The sequence below is a fragment of the Neomonachus schauinslandi genome, chromosome 13, assembly GCF_002201575.2.
Source record: "Neomonachus schauinslandi chromosome 13, ASM220157v2, whole genome shotgun sequence".
In the NCBI taxonomy this organism is placed as follows: Eukaryota; Metazoa; Chordata; class Mammalia; order Carnivora; family Phocidae; genus Neomonachus; species Neomonachus schauinslandi.
The window spans coordinates 57,310,619-57,330,752 of NC_058415.1; the positions used below are offsets into that span (position 1 = coordinate 57,310,619).

Here is a 20,134-nt window from a genome sequence, read left to right on the forward strand (position 1 = left end):
GAAATGTACAGAATTGTTGGATCATTATATTGTATACCTGAAACTAATATAACACTGTATGTTAATTATACTTCATAAATAAATAAATAACATTAACAAACAAACAAAAACCTTCCAACAAAGAAAAGTTCTGGACCTGAAGCTTTCACCAGTGAATTCTATCAAACATTTAAAGAAGAATTAATACCAATATCAATCCTTCTTAAACTCTTCACAAAAACAAGGGAATACTTTCCAACTCATTCTATGAAGTCAGAATTACCCTGTTACTAAAGCCAGATAAAGAAAAGTTAGATTAGAAATAATAAAATTAGGGGCACCTGGGTGGCTCAGTCATTAAGCATCTGCCTTTGGCTCAGTGCATGATCCCAGGATCCTGGGATCAAGCCCCGTGTTGGGCTCTCTGCTCAGCAGAGAGCCTGCTTCTCCCTCTCCCACTCCCCCTGCTTGTGTTCCCTCTCTCGCTGTCTCTCTCTCTCTAGCAAATAAATAAAATATTTTTTTTAAAAAAAGAAAAAATAAAAATAAAATTAGAAATTCTAAATATAAGCTTATTCTAATAAGTTTAAATAATAAAATTAGATTAAGAAAAGAAAATTAAAGCTCAACATCCCTTATGAATATAGATGCAAAAATCCTCAATAAAATATTAGCAAATTGAACTCAACAGCACATTAAATTATTCCTCAAAACTAAGTGGGATTTGTTCCTGGAATGTAAGGGTAGTTCAACCTAAGAGAAACAACCAATGTAATACATGATCCTAGTAGAATAAATGGGGGAAACACATGATCATCTTGATACAGAAAAAGCATTTGATAAAATCCAACATTTTCATGATAAAAACAAAGAAAACAAGGAATAGAGGGAAAATTCCTCAACATAATAATGGGTATTTATGAAAAACCTACAGCTAGTATCATACTCCACAGTGAAAGACTGAAAATATTCCCCCTAAGATAGGGAACAAGACAAGGATGCCCACTTTAACCACTGCTATTCAACATTATACTGGAAATTCCAGCCAAATTTATTAGATAAGAAAAAGAAATAGAAGCATCCAAATTGGAAAGAAAAAAGTGAAACTATCTCTATTCACAGATCACATGATCCTATATATAGAAAATCCCAAAGAAACCACAAGAGAACTAGAGCTAATAAATGAATTCAACAAAGTTACAGAGTACAAGATCAACACACAAAAATCAGTTGTTTCTCTCTGCACCACAAATGAACAATCCAAAAAGGAAATTAAGAAAGCACTTCCATTTATAATAGTATATAAAAGTACCAAATACTTAGGAATATATCTAACCAAGGAGCTGAAGACATTGCTGAAAGAAATTAAAGAAGAGCTAAATAAATGGAAAGATATCCCATGTTCATGGACAGGAAGACTTAACATTGTTAAGATGTCAACATTACCCAAAGTGATCTACATATTCAACACAATCCCTATCAAAAGTCCAACAGCCCTTTTTGCAGAAATGTAAAAGCCATCCTCAAAATAATATGGAATTGCAAGGAACCCTGAATAGCCAAAACAATCTTGTAACAGAAGAATAAAGTTGGATGACTCATAGGCAACAAAAGAAAAAAAATAGATAAATTGGACTTCATAAAAATTAAGAACTTCTATGCACTATTAAAAGGTACTATCAAGGTGCACCTGGGTGGCTCAGTCGTTAGCCGTCTGCCTTCGGCTCAGGTCATGGTCCCAGGGTCCTGGGATTGAGCCCACATCCGGCTCCCTGCTCAGCCAGGAGCCTGCTTCTCCCTCTCCCATTCCCCCTGCTTGTGTTCTCTCTCTCACTGTGTCTCTCTCTGTCAAATAAATAAATAAAATCTTTAATTAAAAAAAAGGTACTATCAAGAAGAGTGAAAAGAGGGGCACCTGGGTGGCTCAGTTAGTTAAGCCTCTGCCTTTGGCTCAGGTCATGATCCCAGGGTCCTGGGATTGAGCCCCGTGTCAGGCTCTGCTCAGCTGGGAGCCTGCTTCTCCCTCTCCCTCTGCCTGCTGCTCTGCCTGCTTGTGTACACTATCTCTCTCTCTCTGTGTGTCAGATAAATAAATAAATAAAATCTTTAAAAAAAAATGAAAAGATGACCTATAAAATGGGAGAAAATATTTGCAAACTATGTAGCTGATAAGAGATTAACATCCAGAACATATAAACAACTCAGTAACAACAACAAAAAAACAACCCAAATTTTAAAAAATGAGAAAAGGACTTGAATAGACATTTCTTCATAGATGATACACAAATAGTCAATAAGCACATGAAAAGATGTTCAACTTCATTTGTCATGAGGGAAATAGGAAATGCAAATCAAAACTACAATGTGATTTAAGTTTTTGGGTTTCCAGTTAAACATGGTGGACCAAACATACTTTATCTTCTCTCTCACCCAAAATTCCATTAAAAGCAAAGGAAAAAGAAAATAAACTATCAAAGATGACACAAATGAGGGGGGATACATATGAGGTATCAACAAGCTTCCAGCAGACAGAAATCAAATGGAGGACTGGTAGCTGACTTAGCAGAGGAGAAGTACTTACCAACTTAAGCACTTACAGAAGAGGGCAGGGAAAGTGAGCCAATTCACCCCACCAACTTCAAAAGACCCAGCAAGTGAGGGTGGGGCATGGGGCAAGGAATTGCAAATGATTATTTGATGATTTTTGACCATGTGGTAAGCAGACTTGACAGACTATGGGTATAGATAAATACAGATAATGAGAAAATTGAGTACTGGAAAAAGAAAAAAATTGTATAAAACAGGAAACATAATTAGAGTATAATGTTTGACACAACAGTAAGCAATATTTATATAGTCTATTTAATATAAATATGAACATCGATTTAACCAAAAAATTATAATGTAAGAATATGGAGGAAGGAAAATGGGGATGGTTGTGAAAGCCTAATCTTCATCTTCCATAGTTAGAAATCAATATGATGTCTAAAATTAATAAATCAAGAAACAGTGGTAAAAGTATATTATTTAAATATAAGGAGGTCAACAATACAAAAAATAGCCAAAAGAACTCAAAATGGTTGCCTCTGGTAAGTAAGACTTGGGGTAGAAGAAAGTGGGAGAAAAGAGCCTGCTTTCTGTTAAAAGACAAACTACTGGGATGCCTGGGTGTCTCAGTCAGGTAAGCATCCAACTCTTGATTTTGGCTCAGGTCATGATCTCAGAGTCGTAAGACAGCCCTGTGTCAGGCTCTGCACTAGGCTTGTAGCCAGCTTAAGAAGAATCTTAATCTCTCCCTCTCCCTCTGCCTCTGCCTCTACCCACTACCCACTACCCTCTCCCTCTGCCCACCACTCACTCTCTCTCAAAACAAACAAACAAAAAAGAAAAAATTTAAACTACTGACTTTTTAATTTTAAGATTTTATTTATTTATTTGACAGAGAGGGAACACAAGCAGGGGGAGTGGGAGAGGGAGAAGCAGACTTCCCGCCAAGCAGGGAGCCCCATACAGGGCTGGATCCCAGGACCCTGGGATCATGACCTGAGCTGAAGGCAGACACTTAATGACTGAGCCACCCAGACACCCCTAAACTACTGACTTTTAAAATAATGGGCGTATATTACTCTGATTAAAAAAAACCACTAATTTTAAAAAGAACCAAGAAAAAAGCAAACAAGTGTTTGACAGATTTCACTGTAAAAATCTCCAAGTAATACCATTTACATCCATGTGGATGGAACTGGAGGGTATTATGCTGAGTGAAATAAGTCAATCAGAGAAAGACAATTATCATATGGTTTCACTCATATGTGGAATATAAGAAACAGTGCAGAGGATCACAGGGGAAGGGAGGGAAAACTGAAGTAATCAGAAAGGTAGACAAACCATGAGAAACTCTTTACAGGAAACAAACTGAGGGTTGCTGGAGGGGAGGTGGGTGGGGGGGATGGGGTAATTGGGTGATAGGCATTAAGGATGGCACATGATGTGATGAGCACCCGGTGTTACGAGCACCCAATGTTATGTGCAATTGATGAATTACTGAACTCTACATCTGAAACTAATGATGTACTATATGTTGGATAATTGAATTTAAATTTTAAAAAATCTCCAAGTAAGCCTGAAATAATCCAATTTTAAAAATGAAGTCTAGGGGCACCTGGGTGGCTCAGTCATTAAGCATCTGCTCAGGTCGGGATCCCAGAGTCCTGGGATCGAGGCAATTGGGCTCCCTGCTCAGCGGGAAGCCTACTTCTCCCTCTCCCACTCTCCCTGCTTGTGTTCCCTCTCTCACTGTGTCTCTCTCTGTCAAATAAATAAATAAAATCTTTTAAAAAAATGAAGTCTATAAGATTTCCATTTCTGACATTTAGCTAGGCTAGAAATTATGAAATGTCCTCCCACTGCAAAACACCCAAATGCTGGATAAATTAGAGCAAATACACTTTTAAATGCATTGCTGAGCTCATAAGAAGGTAAGGGAAGCTTTCAATAAACAGAAAAAGAGAGAAAAAGAAAAAGACAAATAAGAGAGAGGAGGGGGCACCTGGTTGGCTCAGACATGGAGCATGTGACTCTTAATCTCAGGGTTGTAAATTCGAGCCCCGTATTGGGTATAGAGATTACTTAAAAATGAAATCTTAAAAAAAAAAAGAGAGAGAGAGAGGAAGGAAAGGAAGAAGGAGGGGAGGAAGGGAGGGAAAGAAAGAAGGAAGGAAGAAAAAATTCTAGAGCCAAAATTAGATGGAAAGCCAACACTGACACCAGGCCTGCCTTAAAAATATGCTCAAACAGGTGCACCTGGGTGGCTCAGTCCTTAAGCATCTGCCTTCGGCTCAGGTCATGATCCCAGGGCCCTGGGATGGAGCCCCGCATTGGGCTCCCTGCTCCTCGGGAAGCCTGCTTCTCCCTCTCCCGCTCCCCCTGCTTGTGTTCCCTCTCTCGCTGTGTCTCTCTCTGTCAAATAAATAAATCTTTAAAAAATATATATATATATGCTCAAACCAGAAACCTAAAGCTTTGCTGGTTATCAGCCCCACTGAGGAATAGTGTTTAGATTTAACAAAGTAAGAGAGCTGAATCTAAGAGCAGCACATAAAGCCAAGCACCCAAAAGGACTATATCTTGAAGATGTAAACATAAAAATCTACATGCAACAAGAACCAATAAGAAAATCAATCTGTCTCTGGTGACACTAAGAATGGGGAGGAGAGACTAATTTGAGAAATAGACAAAATTAGCAAAAGTGAGTGGAAAGACTAACAACATTAATAATTTATTAATTTATAATCATAGTCCTAGTCTCATGCAATCCTGGGATTTGAATTTATACCATACTCACAGACTGAGAAATCCCAATACAAGAAACAGAAATAGTGCCAGGTTGGTAATATCCCCTAACACTCAGGAGAAACCAAAACAAATTATCCCAATCCACGCTCTTCAAGATTCACAAAGCTAAAATTTAACCAAATATGAGCTCCTAATAATATGCATATCAAACATACAAGGAATCAGACCTCCATAAGCCGAAGTCCAGAGAAAGCACAAACAGAAAAATAAGACATGTTCAGACTGCAGATATTGAAATTATACGAAAAAGTACATAAAGTAAATAGATTTAAAGGGTTTTAAGGATGTTTTAACTGAAAGGACAGAGATAATCTCTATGTAGAGCACAAAGAAGGGACATTTAGCCCAACCTGGACCTTCCAGGTAGGTTACCTAAGGAGATAATGCCTGAATTAGGACAGAAGGACATTTAAGAATTAGCCGGGTAGAAAAAAGTGGTGAGGGCATTCTAGACAGAGAAATCAGAATCGTGATGAGCAAAAATATGAAAGCAATGAAGAGCACAGGGGGCTCAGGGGAAACTACAAACATTCCTCTATTATTAGAACAACAAATCCAAGCAGGTAATGGCAAGGTACGCTAAAGAAGTACAGAGAGATCTCCAAGTGGAGGATTCTGTGTACCATGTAGGAAATATGGCCTCTCTGAAGGATTTTAAAGACAGTCATGGTCATTTTTGTTTTAGGTAGATTGCTTTGGGAGTAGTGAGGGGAGAGGACTTAAGATGGACAAAGCTGGAGGAATGGAGATCAGCTAGGAGGCAACTGCACAGTCTGTGGGAGAAATGATGACAGCCTGAACTAACAGGGTGACTGTGACAACAGGGAAGAGAGACAAATTTAAGAAACAGCAGATAAAATTAGCAAAAGTTGGAAAAAATAAAGGGGCAGCAGTGTAGAATGGCTCCTGTTTCTTGCCTGGGTGATTAGGTGATACTAATTGCTTTGGAGAACACAACAGGAAGAGCAGATTGGGACAGAAGGAGAAAATGGTCTAAGTTATGAAGATGATAGACCTGGGATACCTGTGGGAAACTGAGCTTGGGGATGTTTAGCAAGCAACTGGAATTTATCAGACTGAAGCCCATAGAAGTCAGTGCTGAAATAACTAACCACATGAGTGGTTACTGACTACCTAAGAGAACCTACTTTAGAGAATAACATAGTCATTAAAAATGATGGTTAGGAAGAGTTTACAGTGTGTAGAAAAGTTTTACACTAAAATATTAATGCTTTCCTACCTTATAAAAACCTACATTTATTTAATCAATATAAAAATATGAATAGCAAAGTCTGAAAAGAAGTATGTCAAAATGCTATGGAAATTATTTTGAGATTGGAAGTTTATGGGATTCTCCCTTCTAGTTTTTCAAATCTTCTAAATTCAGTATACAATACTATCATAACGAGGAAAACCGTAAAAAAAAAAAAAAAAAAACTACAATATTTCTTCCTACCTCTAGTGGGACATAGCTAAAGTTCCTATCAAACTCAAGACCTGACACATAGTTACCCCCTCAACAAGTGCAGATGCCTCAGATTTTCCTATCTTCTTCTCCTCCTTCTTAATTTTATTAAGTAACCTCTGCACCCAACGTGGGGCTCCAACTCCCAACCCCAAGATCAAGAGTCGCATGCTCTAACGAGGAGCCAGCCAGGCGCCCCCAGATCTTAATATGTTCTAAAAGCCTTGGCTTGGCGTGTCGGCTGCTGGAGGCCTCTCCAGGGTGGGACTCCACAGATACGATGCCGATGCCATGCCGATGCCGGGTCTGCCTCTGCTCCTCAGGAGTCCGCCTCACCTCAGCCACTTGACGCTCTGCCCTTATGGGCCTGTGCAGGGCTCCCTCCCACCACTCCCACTGACGCCCCCCGCGGCCTCACAGCTCCCTTCATCTCCTCTGAAACAATTTCCCCGGGGCCAGGCCCGGCATCCTCCCTCCTGTGGCTGAGTGAGTGTGAAGGAAGGAGAGTTTGAGAAACTGACCCCTCCTGGAGGAGTGGCTCCGTGAGGTCTCACTGTCCTCTGATCAGCCCAGACATGTTCAGGACACCGGGCCTATCAAGGACACTGGACAAGACCGTGTGCATGCGGCCAGGCTAGTGGGGCTGGGCTGCTGACGGGGCCCTTACCTCGACATCCTTATGGAGGAGGCGCGGAGAAGGCGAGGAAAGAGAAAGTACTGGGACAAGAGGAGAAAGGGAAGAAGGAAAGGGGAAGGGAGAGGGAGGCGGAGGGAAAAGAAAAAGAACGACTAGCGAGTTGGGCAGCGACGGAGAAGCCGCTGCCGCGGTGACGCGTCGACGCTCAAACCGCGGCGGGTCCTGGGCCCAGCCCCCCTCCCCAGAAGCCTCACCGCTGGAGGTGGGGTAGTCCCGCGGGGGAGGGCCCTGGGGCGTCGGAAAAGTCCCGCCTGAATCTCGGCTGTGAGCTTAACTGCCCAGCTCATGTCTCACGGAAGCCAAGGAGGCCGACCAGACTGGAGGCCTCAAGAGGTGGCCACTAAGAAGCCTGAGGAAAGAGTTCGGAAGCCCGGGAGGAGGCCGTAGGCGGGGCCTCTCCAAGAAACCCCGCCCATCGGTCATTCTAGACACTGAATTCTAACCAAATACTACTAGGCAGATGCTGGGGTTAAAGCAGTTGGCTGGGTAAAAAAGGTCTCTGCCCTTAGATAATTAAGGCACAAGTTACAATCTGGTGTGGAAAATGGCGGTGAGGGAGTGGCGGGAAGATAAGTGCACCCATACTAGCCTAGGAAGGCCTCCCAAAGGGACACCTTTCACATAGCAAGGAAGGAAGGAGACTGAACTCAAGAGTTTTTAATGATGAAAAGTTTCCATATGACGGTTTCTGGTTCCTTTGAAAAGTGGAGATCTGGCTCATCTGCTAGGAGCAGGGGCAAGAGAAGTTGAAGAAAGTGAAGAAGGTTTGAATTGATTTTAAGTAGGATGGGAAAAAAAAATTTTTTTAAGATTTTTTAAAAAAAGATTTTATTTATTCATTTGAGAGAGACAGAGAGAGCACAAGCAGGGGGAGAGACAGAGGGAGAGGGAGAAGCAGACTCCCCGCTGAGCAAGGAGCCCAATGGGGGATTCGATCCCAGGACCTGGAGATCATGACCTGAGCCGAAAGCAGATGCTTAACCAACTGAGTCATCCAGGCATCCCTAGGATGGGAAAGTTTTTAAGGAATAAATGAGCAGGGAGTTTTGCCTGTTTTGAATGCTGATGTATCCCAAGTACTTAGTGCCTAGTACATAGTAGGCACTTAATGGAATGCATGAATAAATGCTTTTCAAGTGATAGTGGAGCTGACCCTTAGTTGTAGACCATGGTCTACAGTGACACCAACATGTATGATTTTATCCAGTAGGGCTGAGCCACTTCCTAAAGGGCAGGTCTTGGCAGAGGCAGAATTGGGATTTTGCCAGGTAAAAGTGATGAAAGGAAGAATTGAGAAGTGTTTGGGATGTGATTAAGTGATGGGCATTGAAGTCTATCATAGAGAGGGAGGAAATGAAGGCAAGAGGTTGTTGATGGACAAGGAGAAAGTGGAATGGATGTTCTGACAAGGCTGAAGAATTGGCATCTTTAGAACAAATCTAGAGGTTTAAGTCAGAGGGCGGGATGCCAAACTATTTCAGAGGGCCAAACAGTCCCTAATGATGAGGCTTCAGATATGGACATAGCTGGACTGGAGCCGAGGTAAAGGACTCTAAGATGAAAAAGTCTAGGAATTGAGAGTCATTAAATGGGGTATCCATATAGATGTTTAGGTCTCTCATAGATTCCCCCTTCTTTAAGATGCTGCCCTGAGCTCCATCCAGTCCCTTCCCCAATCTTCAGAGGATCTGCATTCACACTTCAACTTAAGCCTTAAATCCTAAAAGGGTAATGGCATGGCTGAGCCAGAAAACAGAATGGAGATGTTAGAGAGGGCTGTAGTGGACATCTGTTTTATTTTGTTTTGATACCAACATGCATACACTTTTCTGAAACAGTATGTCTGTTTCCTTTGGAGGGACTACCACACATCCCTGCTTCTGTCCATGTGCAGGTAGAGTGTGACTCTGACTTGTTAGAAGAAGCATTCTGTTTCCCTGTGAGCAGTTCAGTGAGTAGTTCAGGGATAGATACATGACCAACTGGAACCCATAGGCACAATGTTGTCAGAACAACACCACATTTTCAACTTCATTTGAACCTGACACAAAACCTGAGAATACAGTTAGCTCAAAAGAGAGCCAAGAAATAGAAAATGAGGGTGCCTGGGTGGCTCAGTTGTTATGCATCTGCATTTGGCTCAGGTCGTGATCCCAGGGTCCTGGGATCAAGCCCCGCCTCGGGTTCCCTGCTCAGCGGGGAGTCTGCTTCTCCCTCTGCCCCTCCCCCTGCTCATGCTCCCTCTCTTGCTTGTGCTCTCTCTCTCTCAAATAAATAAAATCTTAAAAAAAAAAAAAAGAAATAGAAACTGAATCCTGATGACATTGAAATGAGTTCCTGAATCAACCCTATTACCTGAAGCCAGCCAGCCCTAATCTTGGACTCTTCAATTAGAGTCAATATATTCCCATTTTGCTTATACCTGTTGGATTTTATTTCCTGTCACTTATATCTAAATGATTCCTCACAATGCAAGGGGGTTCTCAAACTCTGGCTCTGCTTTCTGGGATAGCCAGAAATATATATATACTAATATATAGTATTATATACTAACATAATATTATATAGTAATATAATATTATATAGTTAATATATATTAATATATATTAACTTCTCTGTGCCTCAGTTTCCATTTATGCAAAAAAAGATAACAATACCTACTTCAAAGAGTTGTAAAGATTAAAAAAAAGAGTTGTAGTTGTAGCGTCTGCCTTCGGCTCAGGTCATGATTTCCAGATCCTGGAGTAGCCCGCTGAGCAGAGAGCCTGCTTTCCCCCTCCCTCTGCCTCTCCCCCTGCTTGTACTCTCTCTCTCTCAAATGAATAAATAAAATCTTTTAAAAAAAAAGAGCTGTAGAGATTAATAGAGTGCTATTAAAGAGTAATAAATGTGAGAGTATAAATTTGTTCCACAACACTGAGAAACAAGAAACATCACATTACTTAATTTTTCTAAGTTAAATTAAATCTGGTTCAAAAATCTCATTTTTTAGTGTTGGAAGACATCCAATATTAAATCATTATATGGGGGGGGGCTTTTTTCCTCTTTAGCATGATATACATTGACCAACAAAACAACCCTCCCCCCCCCAAAAAAAACCACTTAGAAAATAACCTCTGCTCTTGAGTCTATCATGGTTGCCACTGGATGTGCATTGTATAAGCACATATGGTCCATTCAAAGGCAGGTGGCTCCACAGCATCTCTGCCAGGTATGCACACAGCATTTTTGCTGCAGTTCCCAAGACTATGTGCTGGATGTTTAGTGCCCTAACCATTAAATCGGCTCTCCTCATTAGAAGTCCTGTTGCCAAAAAAAAAAAAAAAGTCCTGCTGCCTCCCAGTGGACTTCTTTCTGTACAGACACTGTCACTCAGGGAACCCATTACTATATCTCTTCTCTCAAATTCCTGAACAGACCTCTATCCTTGGGCAATTCTTTCAATCATCCTCCATCTTCTCCTTCTCAAGAACACGTAGCTAAATTAAATTCCCCTCCCACACAAGAGCCTGGATAAGGTTGTAGACCAGGTGTCTTGAAACTTTGGTTTGGGACTAGAAAACATAAAACTACCAATTCCATGAGACAAGAAACCTAGAATTCCTGGAAGAGAGGAGAGCAAAGTTACCTTTTTATCCTACTGGATGTTTCCTTCGGCAAGAAGTAGGAGACAACAATTAATAGCTTGGTAAATTGTCCTGCCATAAATGTAACTATGTAAGTATTCAACATCGCTTTCTCTCTTTCCCATTAGGACTCAACTTACCTTCTTCATCCAGAGGTAGCAAACTCAAATACCAGGCAGGTAATACAAATGAGCAAAAATGGACACATATAAGAAAACAAAATCACAGGCACAATGATAAACTGCAACTAGCCTTAGCCTTGGCATTAACGATGAGAACATGGGGAGAACCACGGTGAATTGAAGAGCACATGTACACTACAAGGGGAGCCACTGCTACTTAGCTCTAAATGGTCTTTACTTTGTGGAAATGAGAGTCTAGTGCTGCCAGACTTTAAACTTGAAATACTGATTATTTTGTACAATCTACTAGTTTTACAGTGTTGGCTACTCCAATTTTAATGCTGGCCACATTGAGCCAAATGTTACATATCGGTACATCATTTTTAAGCCCTTTTATGGTTTCAGCTGCTACATATATGCTGCTAGCTGTCAAATTTTACATCTTCACCATAGACTGCTCTTCCAAGCTTCAGATCCATCTATCTAATTGCCTCCTGCCCAGTTTTTCCTTGTCACAGAAACCTCACATTCAAATGTCTAAATGGAACCCATTACCCTCCCCCCAACCGTAAATTGGTTCCCAAGTCTGTGTTCTCTATCTCAGTAAAATGGCACTAATAGGGGTGCTTGGGTGGCTCAGTCGGTTAAGTGTCTGCCTTCGGCTCAGGTCTTGATCCCAGGGTCCTGGGGGATCGAGCCCCACATTGGGCTCCCTGCTCATCGGGGAGCCTGCTTCTCCCTCTCCCTCTGCTGCTCCCCCTGCTTGTGCTCTCTCTCTGACAAATAAATAAATAAAATCTTAAAAAAAAAATGGCACTAATACACACCCAGTTTCCTGAGTTAGGAACCCTAGAGTCATTCTCAACTCCCACTTTGATCTACCCCGTGCCATTGATAATGAAGTCTAATCAATTATATCTTTGGAATTCTACTTGAATTCATTATTCTCCATTCTTACCATCACTGCCTTGGTTTAGGCCTCATCTAAACTAAAGCAAGAGTTCCCTAACTAATCTCTCACCTCAATCTCTTTGCCCTCACTAGAGCCAGTGTTCTTTCCAAGACAAACTTGATTTTGTCACGTTCCTGCTCAAAACTTTTCACTGATTTCCCATCATTTTCAGGATAAATTTCAGTTTCTCAGACTGATGTTGAGGGGCCTTGGTGATCCTGTCTTTCCAGGTCCATCTTTTACTGCTTCCCTAACCCCCATACATTGAAATACCTTCAATTTCCCTAATGGTACATGCTTTCTCTGCCCTAGCATCTTTACACAGGCTGTTCCTCCTGCTTGAATCGTCCTTCCCTTGCTGCCTATACTTTTCATTTTCTTGGCTCTTCAAACCAAGCATTAATCATCTCATCTGGGAAGCAGCCCCTGGCAAGCAACCCCCTTCCCCAGGCTAGTTAGATATCCTCCTCTGACCCCATAGTACCCTGTGCATATTTCTATTTTAATTGTCTATTACTTAACTGTTTCCTCCCCCACTGAAATGGGACCTACTTTAGTGCAGAGACTCTTATTTCTATCTCCTCAAGACTGAGCACAATACCTGATCCATAGTAGGCACTCAGTAAATATATGTTGAATGAGTGAATGAAGTCCAACTCATGATACCTAGGGGAGAAACTTTTCTTGCCTGAAATCACATAACTGATATTATCAGTGACAGAGTTAGAGAACCCAAGTCTTAATTTCAGCTCAGTGCTCTTTCTATCAGACTAAGCTGGCCTTTGATGGGGGTGGGGTGAGAAGAGAGGCATTAAATTGTATTGGGAAGGTAGAGATTAAAGTTTGGCCCTGAAAAAGTCGATGTGGAACACAGTGGTGCTTTTAGGATAAAGAGGGCAAATGAAGAAAAATGGTCAAGCACATTTGATTTGTCATCCTTAACATAAATGCTTGCCAAAAAGATCTTAAGCAACCTAACGTGAAATAAGACAGTTCATAGCTGACATGAGATTTTAAAAGGGGGGAGGGTGGGAACAGACTCCATATATTAAAGATGGAATAAGGCTTATAATCAAGAACCTTAAAAGAAATAATTTTTTTAAGATTCATTTTATTTTTTAAAAAGATTTTATTTATTTGACAGAGAGAGACACAGCGAGAGAGGGAACACAAGCAGGGGGAGTGGGAGAGGGAGAAGCAGGCTTCCCGCTGAGCAGGGAGCCCAATGCGGGGCTCGATCCCAGGACCCTGGGATCATGACCTGAGCTGAAGGCAAATGCCTAACGACTGAGCCACCCAGGTGCCCCAAGATTTATTTTAGAGAGAGAGAGAGCAAGAGCAAGAGTGAGAGAGAGAGCACAAAACGGGGAGGGGCAGAAGGAGAGGGAGACAAGCAGACTCCCCAGTGAGTGCAGAGCTCAATGCAGGGCTTGATTCCAGGGCCACAATATCATGACCTGAGCTGAAACCAAGAGTCAGACAATCAACTGAGCCACTCAGGTGCCCCAAAAGAAATAATTTTTTAATACAGCATATACTATGTACTATCCTAATCATATGAATTTGTTCATTTAATCCTCAAAACAACTCGAGGCGCCTGGGTGGCTCAGTCGTTAAGCGTCTGCCTTCAGCTCAGGTTATGATCCCAGAGTCCTGGGATCGAACCCTGCATCGTGTTCCCTGCTCGGCGGGAAGCCTGCTTCTCCCTCTCCCACTTCCCCCCTGCTTGTGTTCCTGCTCTTGCTCTGTCAAATAAATAAATAAAATCTTTAAAAAAAAACAACTCTATGGGTAATATCATCCCCATTTTACAGGTGAGAAAACTGAGGCAGTAGAAGATTAAGTAGTTTGAGATTTCACAGATAGGATGTGGCAGAACTAGGATTTGAATAAAGCAGTTTGATGCTAGAATCCATGTCCTTAATGACAATGCCTGAAGCATAATTCTGATTTTGGCAATCAAGACAAAAGGGATCACTAAGGTTTCAGTTATGAAGTATTAGTTGCCTGGTAGAGGCAATGTTTTGGCTCCAAATTCAGGGAAAAGGCTGTTAGGCATGTGGGGGATGGGAGTTCTTTGTTCCGTGATGCAGTGATGACCTCGGGGTAAACTGCCACTGGCTGAGGAAAATGGAATGGCTGATACAAGGCCTACTTGGGGCTGAAGGGGACATGGAGCTTCTCTGGGGCCAGCTGACCCATGCCCTGGCCTGCAGACACTGTGGCAGCAGCTGCCTCCAGAGTCCAGGGAATCTGGTGACACTATTCTTGTTCATGGTTTGGCAGATCCGGAGGTGGTGGCAGCTTGGGAAGTGGCGACAGCTTCAACCCTGGTACTCTGGGGACATGATGCAAGGCAAGGTGGGTGACATGGATGTGCAGCTGGGTGAATGACTCTTGATACCACATGTAAGTTCAGGTAAAACATCATTGACATGGAATGACTATAAGTCAAATCTGAGGCTGGATGAGTGACCATGGATACCAGATTTGAAGACAGGTGGGTGATTACTGACCCTAGATGTTGTTATGGTAGGGAATGCTGATTTCCAAATATGGGCTGGGTAATGGCCCAGATGGGTAAGTTACTACTGACCACAGATGTGGGGCCACGTGAGTAACTTCCCTCTGGATGTGGAACAGAGACTGAGGGCTTCATGATACACCTTGTGTCTCTGAAAGGTCATGCCTGAAGTAGCTTTCTCCACTCCCCAGGGCCTACCACTTCTGTATCGTGTGGCTTTCCTTGATCACCTGTGGAAGCAGAAGTCAGAGGAGGAAGAAGAGGAGGAAGAAGAGGAAACATCTCTGGATCCACTGAAGCCATGTTCTCTTCCCAAAGAAGCTCCTATTGGAGAGCAAGCCACCACAGCCCCATCTCAACCATCCTGTGGTTCTGAGGACCTCCACAAAGCCATAGGGACACCAAAGCAAGTACATACACAGACCCCAAGCCCTTCCAGATCCTTCCCCACCTTTCAGATCCTGACCAACCTGCCTGTGAGGCACAAAACAGAATCAGGAAGCTATCTACATCAGAGAAAAAGCCAGCTCTTCTGGGGTCTCCCCTCTTTGCACAGTGAGTCCTTGGAGGCGATCTTCCTGAGCTCAGGTGGCCCCTTTCCCCTGAAGTTGTCTATTGGTCCTTTTGTCTTCTTCAACAAGCTTGCCTTCCTGCCTAGGTCCAATCTGCTGCTTCCCCAGTATTGCTCCCCAACTCAGCCTCCTACCCATGAAATTCATACTACAGAAGACGTGGAACGGATGGCCCTTGATCCTCAGCAACCTCCTCCTCCATCTTCCCCTTCTGTCCCATCACTACCCTTCCATCTTAAGTCCTTTCCCATGGACCACATGGGAGTCCTATCTGATGCTAAGGCACATACACAGTGGCTTATGCAGCAAAAAGAGGTCCCTTGGGTCTCTGAGGATCAAGCCCTGCACCTACAGCCTGAACTCCAAAGAACCAGACCCTCCAAGCTCTCCCCGTTATCTGAGGTCTGGTGGGATGTGCCACAGGATCCCAGCCTCCAACAACACATTCTAGATTCACTCTCTGCCTCTCTGCTGTATCCTTCTAGCCTTCTGGGAGTCCTGACAAGGTTTGAGGCCCCATGGAGAACTATGGGGCAAAATGAGGACCCCAAGGCCTCTGAGCCTACAATGCCAGCTCCCAGCCCAAACCTGGCCTCCCTTTCAGAACTCCAGGAAGTCAGCCCTATAGAAGGCCTGCCTAGATCTAAGGCCGTCTGGGAAACCACAAGGCAAAGAGAGTATCCTCAAATCTCTGAGGCTTCAATCCTGGTCCCTTGCCAATCTGTAGACCCCATGACACAGACACAAGGAACTAGCCCCCTGGGAGTTCCACCTGGATATAAAACTCAGTGGAGAACCACAGGACATAAAGAGAGTCCTCAAGCCTTCGAGCCTCCAATGCCAGCTCCCTGCCAACCCTCAGATGCTCTGTCAGAACTCCAGAAAGTCATTCCTGAAGGAGGACTTTCTGCACCTAAGGACTTCTGGGAAACCATGAGTCACAGAGAGAGCCCTCAGACCTCTAGGTCTCCAATGCCATGCCCTTGCCCTCCCCTAGGTCCCCTGCAAGAACTCCAAGGAGGAAGTTCTCTGGGAGATCCATCTAGATATAAGCCCCAGTGGGGACACAGAGAAAAATCAGGAAATCTGTGGGCCTTTAAGCCCCCAGCCCTGGACCTTAACCCAGGGCTCTATGGAACGAGCCCTAAATGTGTCCCACAAAGATCTGAGACTCCATGCAAGGGCAGGCAGAGTAGAGAAAATCTTTGGGTCTCTGCAGACCCAGTTTCTTCTCCTAGGCTACCCTCATCTTCTCTGCTGGTGTCCCTAGGAATGAGTTCCCAGGGAAACTTGTCTGAGTCCAAAGCTTTGGGGGGGCAGAGAGAGAACCTCTGGACCTCTGAGTCCCCAGCCCCTGCCCACAGCCCATCTCTAGCTTCCATTCTAGAACTCCACAGAATCAATCCTATGGGAGGCCTCACTAGATCAGAAGCTGCATGGAGGGACACTGAGCATTCTAGGAATTCCTGGGCTCCTGAGCCTCCATCTCTGGCCTTCAGCCCACCCCCAGCTCTTATATTGGAGCCCCTCAGAGCTAGCCCCATGGGGGTCCTGTTTGATTCTGAGGCTAGATGTGGGGACATAAAAAGGAGAAAGAACTCCTGGGCCTCTGAGCTCCCAGCTTGCAGCTTACCCCAAAACCCACATGGAGCCAGATCCTTGGGAGCCCTGTCTGGCTCTGAGCCTACTGGACAGAACAAGAAGCAGAAAGAAACCTGTTGTATTCCTGGGTCCCCACTGTGGGGCCACAGCCCACCTCCAAACTCTAAGTCAAAGTTTCACATAAGCGAGCCTCCTGGAGACCAATGTACCTGTAAGCCTAAGGGGGAAGCAGTGGAGCAGAAAGACAACTGCAGGGCCACTGAGCTCCCATCCCCAACCCCCAGCTCTCTCTCTGCTCCTCTACCAGATCCACATACTGACCTTGAGTTTGTATGGAGGAATGTGCAACCAAGAGGGATCCCCCAGGCCTCCAGCCCTCCAGCAGTGGATCCTGTGCAGCCAATACCCTGGCCTGCCACCTTAGCTAAAGCTCTGAAGACTGAGTCCAACCAGCCTGACTTACCCAAGAGAGAACTGTTCCCAGGGGCTAGGGCAGAGACTCCATCCTCCCAGGGAGAGGCTGTCCCAGAGGTGCCCCCCAACTCTGGGATCCAGGCCTGGCACTGGAGTAGAGAGTTGGAACTCAGGCTGAAAAAACTACGGCAGAGTCCTACTTCCGGATACCCGGATCAGCGACTGTCCTTTGAATGCTCCCGGGACCTGAGCTCCACAACTCCAGACTCCTGGAGACTCTCTTCCTGCCCCCCCACAGCAGAGTCATCCCTCTAATTTGTGCCCCCACTCTTCAAGCTGTCATCCCCTGAAAATTCACAGCACAGTAGCTCAGCCTGTCCAGATCTCCCACTGTTATCACTCCCACTCTTCTTCCCAGCCTCAGCTACGAGTGTCTGGCAGGGCCGAACAAGGGTCTGAGAGAGAGGAAAGAATGAAGATGAAGATGGTAGCCCAGGTCTCATCCCAGGTGCCATGTGTTCCCATGGAGACTGGTGAGAACTGCTCAGACCTGAGTAAACCCTCAAACCCTGAGGTTCCGGCCTTGGGCAAGAGACAGAACAAGGCTTCAGCCCTACCTTCAGCCAAAAAGAGAGAGAGCCCCAGGAAACCCAAAGCAGGAGACCACAGAAGAGGGGATGCAAGATTGGGGTCATCCACAGTTACAGGGAAGAGCCACCCAGCCCAGGCCAGAAGACTGGTGGAAGCCCCTTTAAGCAGACTTTCCCAAAGACCTCAGCACAAAGACCAGAGCTCTCGACACATTGCTCTCCCTCAGCAGCTTCACTCTAAGGCTGCAGGTCCCCAAATTCAGCGAGGAGCAGGGCTGGGAGCTGGTGACATCCTGATCCCTCATCATTCTAAGCACTGCCCTTGGGCCCACATGGAAAAGCATTTCTCCTCCCCAATGCCTCAGGTTCCCCTTACCAGGGGTCTCCAAAGAATGTTAGCCAAGTTTCTGGGTACCCATGGCCCCTGCCAACCAAAACCAGTAAGAAGAGGAAAGGCTGGTAGTACTGGCACCCAATACCCCAAGACTTGAAGCCAAACCAGCTGTGGGGTGGGGAGAGAGAAAATCCTAATAAACTAGGTGAACTAGACAAATCCCTCTCATGTTGTATTTGGAGTCTGGGGTACTGGGAATGTCAGTTCCCTATTAACTTCTGCTATAGCTGTATTCCCTCAGGATCAGAGAAGTACAGAGCTCAGGATTTTGCAGGCTTAACTTTTCAAGCCCTTCACAGATGATCAGCCTGGAGCCCACACATCCCTGCTCTACAGGCTTTAAGGCCAGAACAGAGTCCAATGCTACCCTTGAGAAAAACTTCACAACAAGTGAACAGAAAAAAATACATCCATTCACATGAACACAATTGCTCTGAGTCTAGGCAGCTGTTCTCGGTCCTTGGTATAGTCCCCTTCTTCACCCATTTGATCCACAAGTTCTCTACGCTTTTGACCATTTCTTCTCAGCTCTGTGCTCTTTCTCTCCTTGAGTCAGTTCATCCATCCCCAAGACCACAGAAACAAGTGCCTTTTCCTGTGTTTAGTGGCCATGTAGATTTCTTCTATAATTGCCTGTTCATATCCTTTACCCATTTTTCTACCGCTGCCCTAACAAATTTACCACAAAACAACACAAGTTTGTCAGAAGTCTGACATGTCCCATGGAGCTGAAATGAAGGTTGGCAGGGCTGCATTCATTTCTGCAGGCACTGAGAATTCATTCCTTGTCTTTCCCAGCTTGTAAAAGCTGCCCACATTCCTTGGCTACTGACTGTCTTCCTCCATCTTCAAAGCTAGCAAAGGCAAGTCAAGTTCTTCTCACATCACTCTGCTCTCTTCTGCCTCCCTCTTCAACTTTTTTTTTTTTTTTAAGATTTTATTTATTTATTTGAGAGAGAGAGAATGAGAGACAGAGCATGAGAGGGGGGAGGGCCAGAGGGAGCAGCAGACTCCCCGCTGAGCAGGGAGCCCAATGCGGGACTCCATCCCGGGACTCCAGGATCATGACCTGAACCGAAGGCTGTCGCTTAACCAACTGAGCCACCCAGGCGCCCCTCCCTCTTCAACTTTTAAGGACACCTGTCATTACAATGGGTCCATCTGGCTAATCTGAGATACTCTTCCTCTCTTAAAGTCTAACTATCTTAAGATTAGCAACCTTAACTCCAACTGCAATGTTTAATTCCTTTGCCATGTAAAATAATATATTCACAGGTTCCAGTAATTAGGATGCAGACCTCTTGGAAGGGCCTACCTACCAGAGATATAATCCTATTATGTAGGCTGCAAATATTTTCTCCCAATCTGTAGCTTAATTTCTAATTTTGTTTAAGGTGACTTTTACTGTACCAAACTTGAAAATTTTTATGTAATTAATCGACCAACATTTTCCTTATGACTTCAAAAATACTTATTTCTGGCACTTTTACAGTAAGTTTCATATATTTGTTTAGATTGTTACATTTTGAGTATGGTTATGATGTGAGAACCTAACTAGACCCCCACCCCAAAATATAGGTCCACCTTTACCATTAAAAAAAAAAAAGTCTTGAACTCATCCCATTAAGTGCCATATTTCAAAATATGGGTCATTTTAAAAGCATCTCTACCTAGGCTTCAGATCCACGTATCCAATAGCCTACTAGGTATCTCACATTCAACTTGTCCAAAACTCATTTTCCCTTTAACCTTCTCCTCCAATGTGCCCATTCCTATTGAAGGGTATCACATCCATCGCAATACTGAAGTCAGAGCCTGTCATCCCTGACTCCTTCGTTCCCC

General features: G+C 44.0%; 1 protein-coding gene across 1 annotated transcript; it reads left to right on the top strand.

Annotated features, from left to right (window-relative positions):
- Nucleotides 1-14,326: 14,326 nt before the first annotated feature.
- Nucleotides 14,327-18,445, top strand: C13H9orf131 (chromosome 13 C9orf131 homolog). Its single transcript, XM_021691615.2, is given in 5 exon segments — nt 14,327-14,557; nt 14,912-15,585; nt 15,969; nt 16,034-17,596; nt 17,598-18,445. Coding segments are annotated over 5 exon segments (3,261 nt in total). The 3' UTR covers nt 18,390-18,445.
- Nucleotides 18,446-20,134: the final 1,689 nt, after the last annotated feature.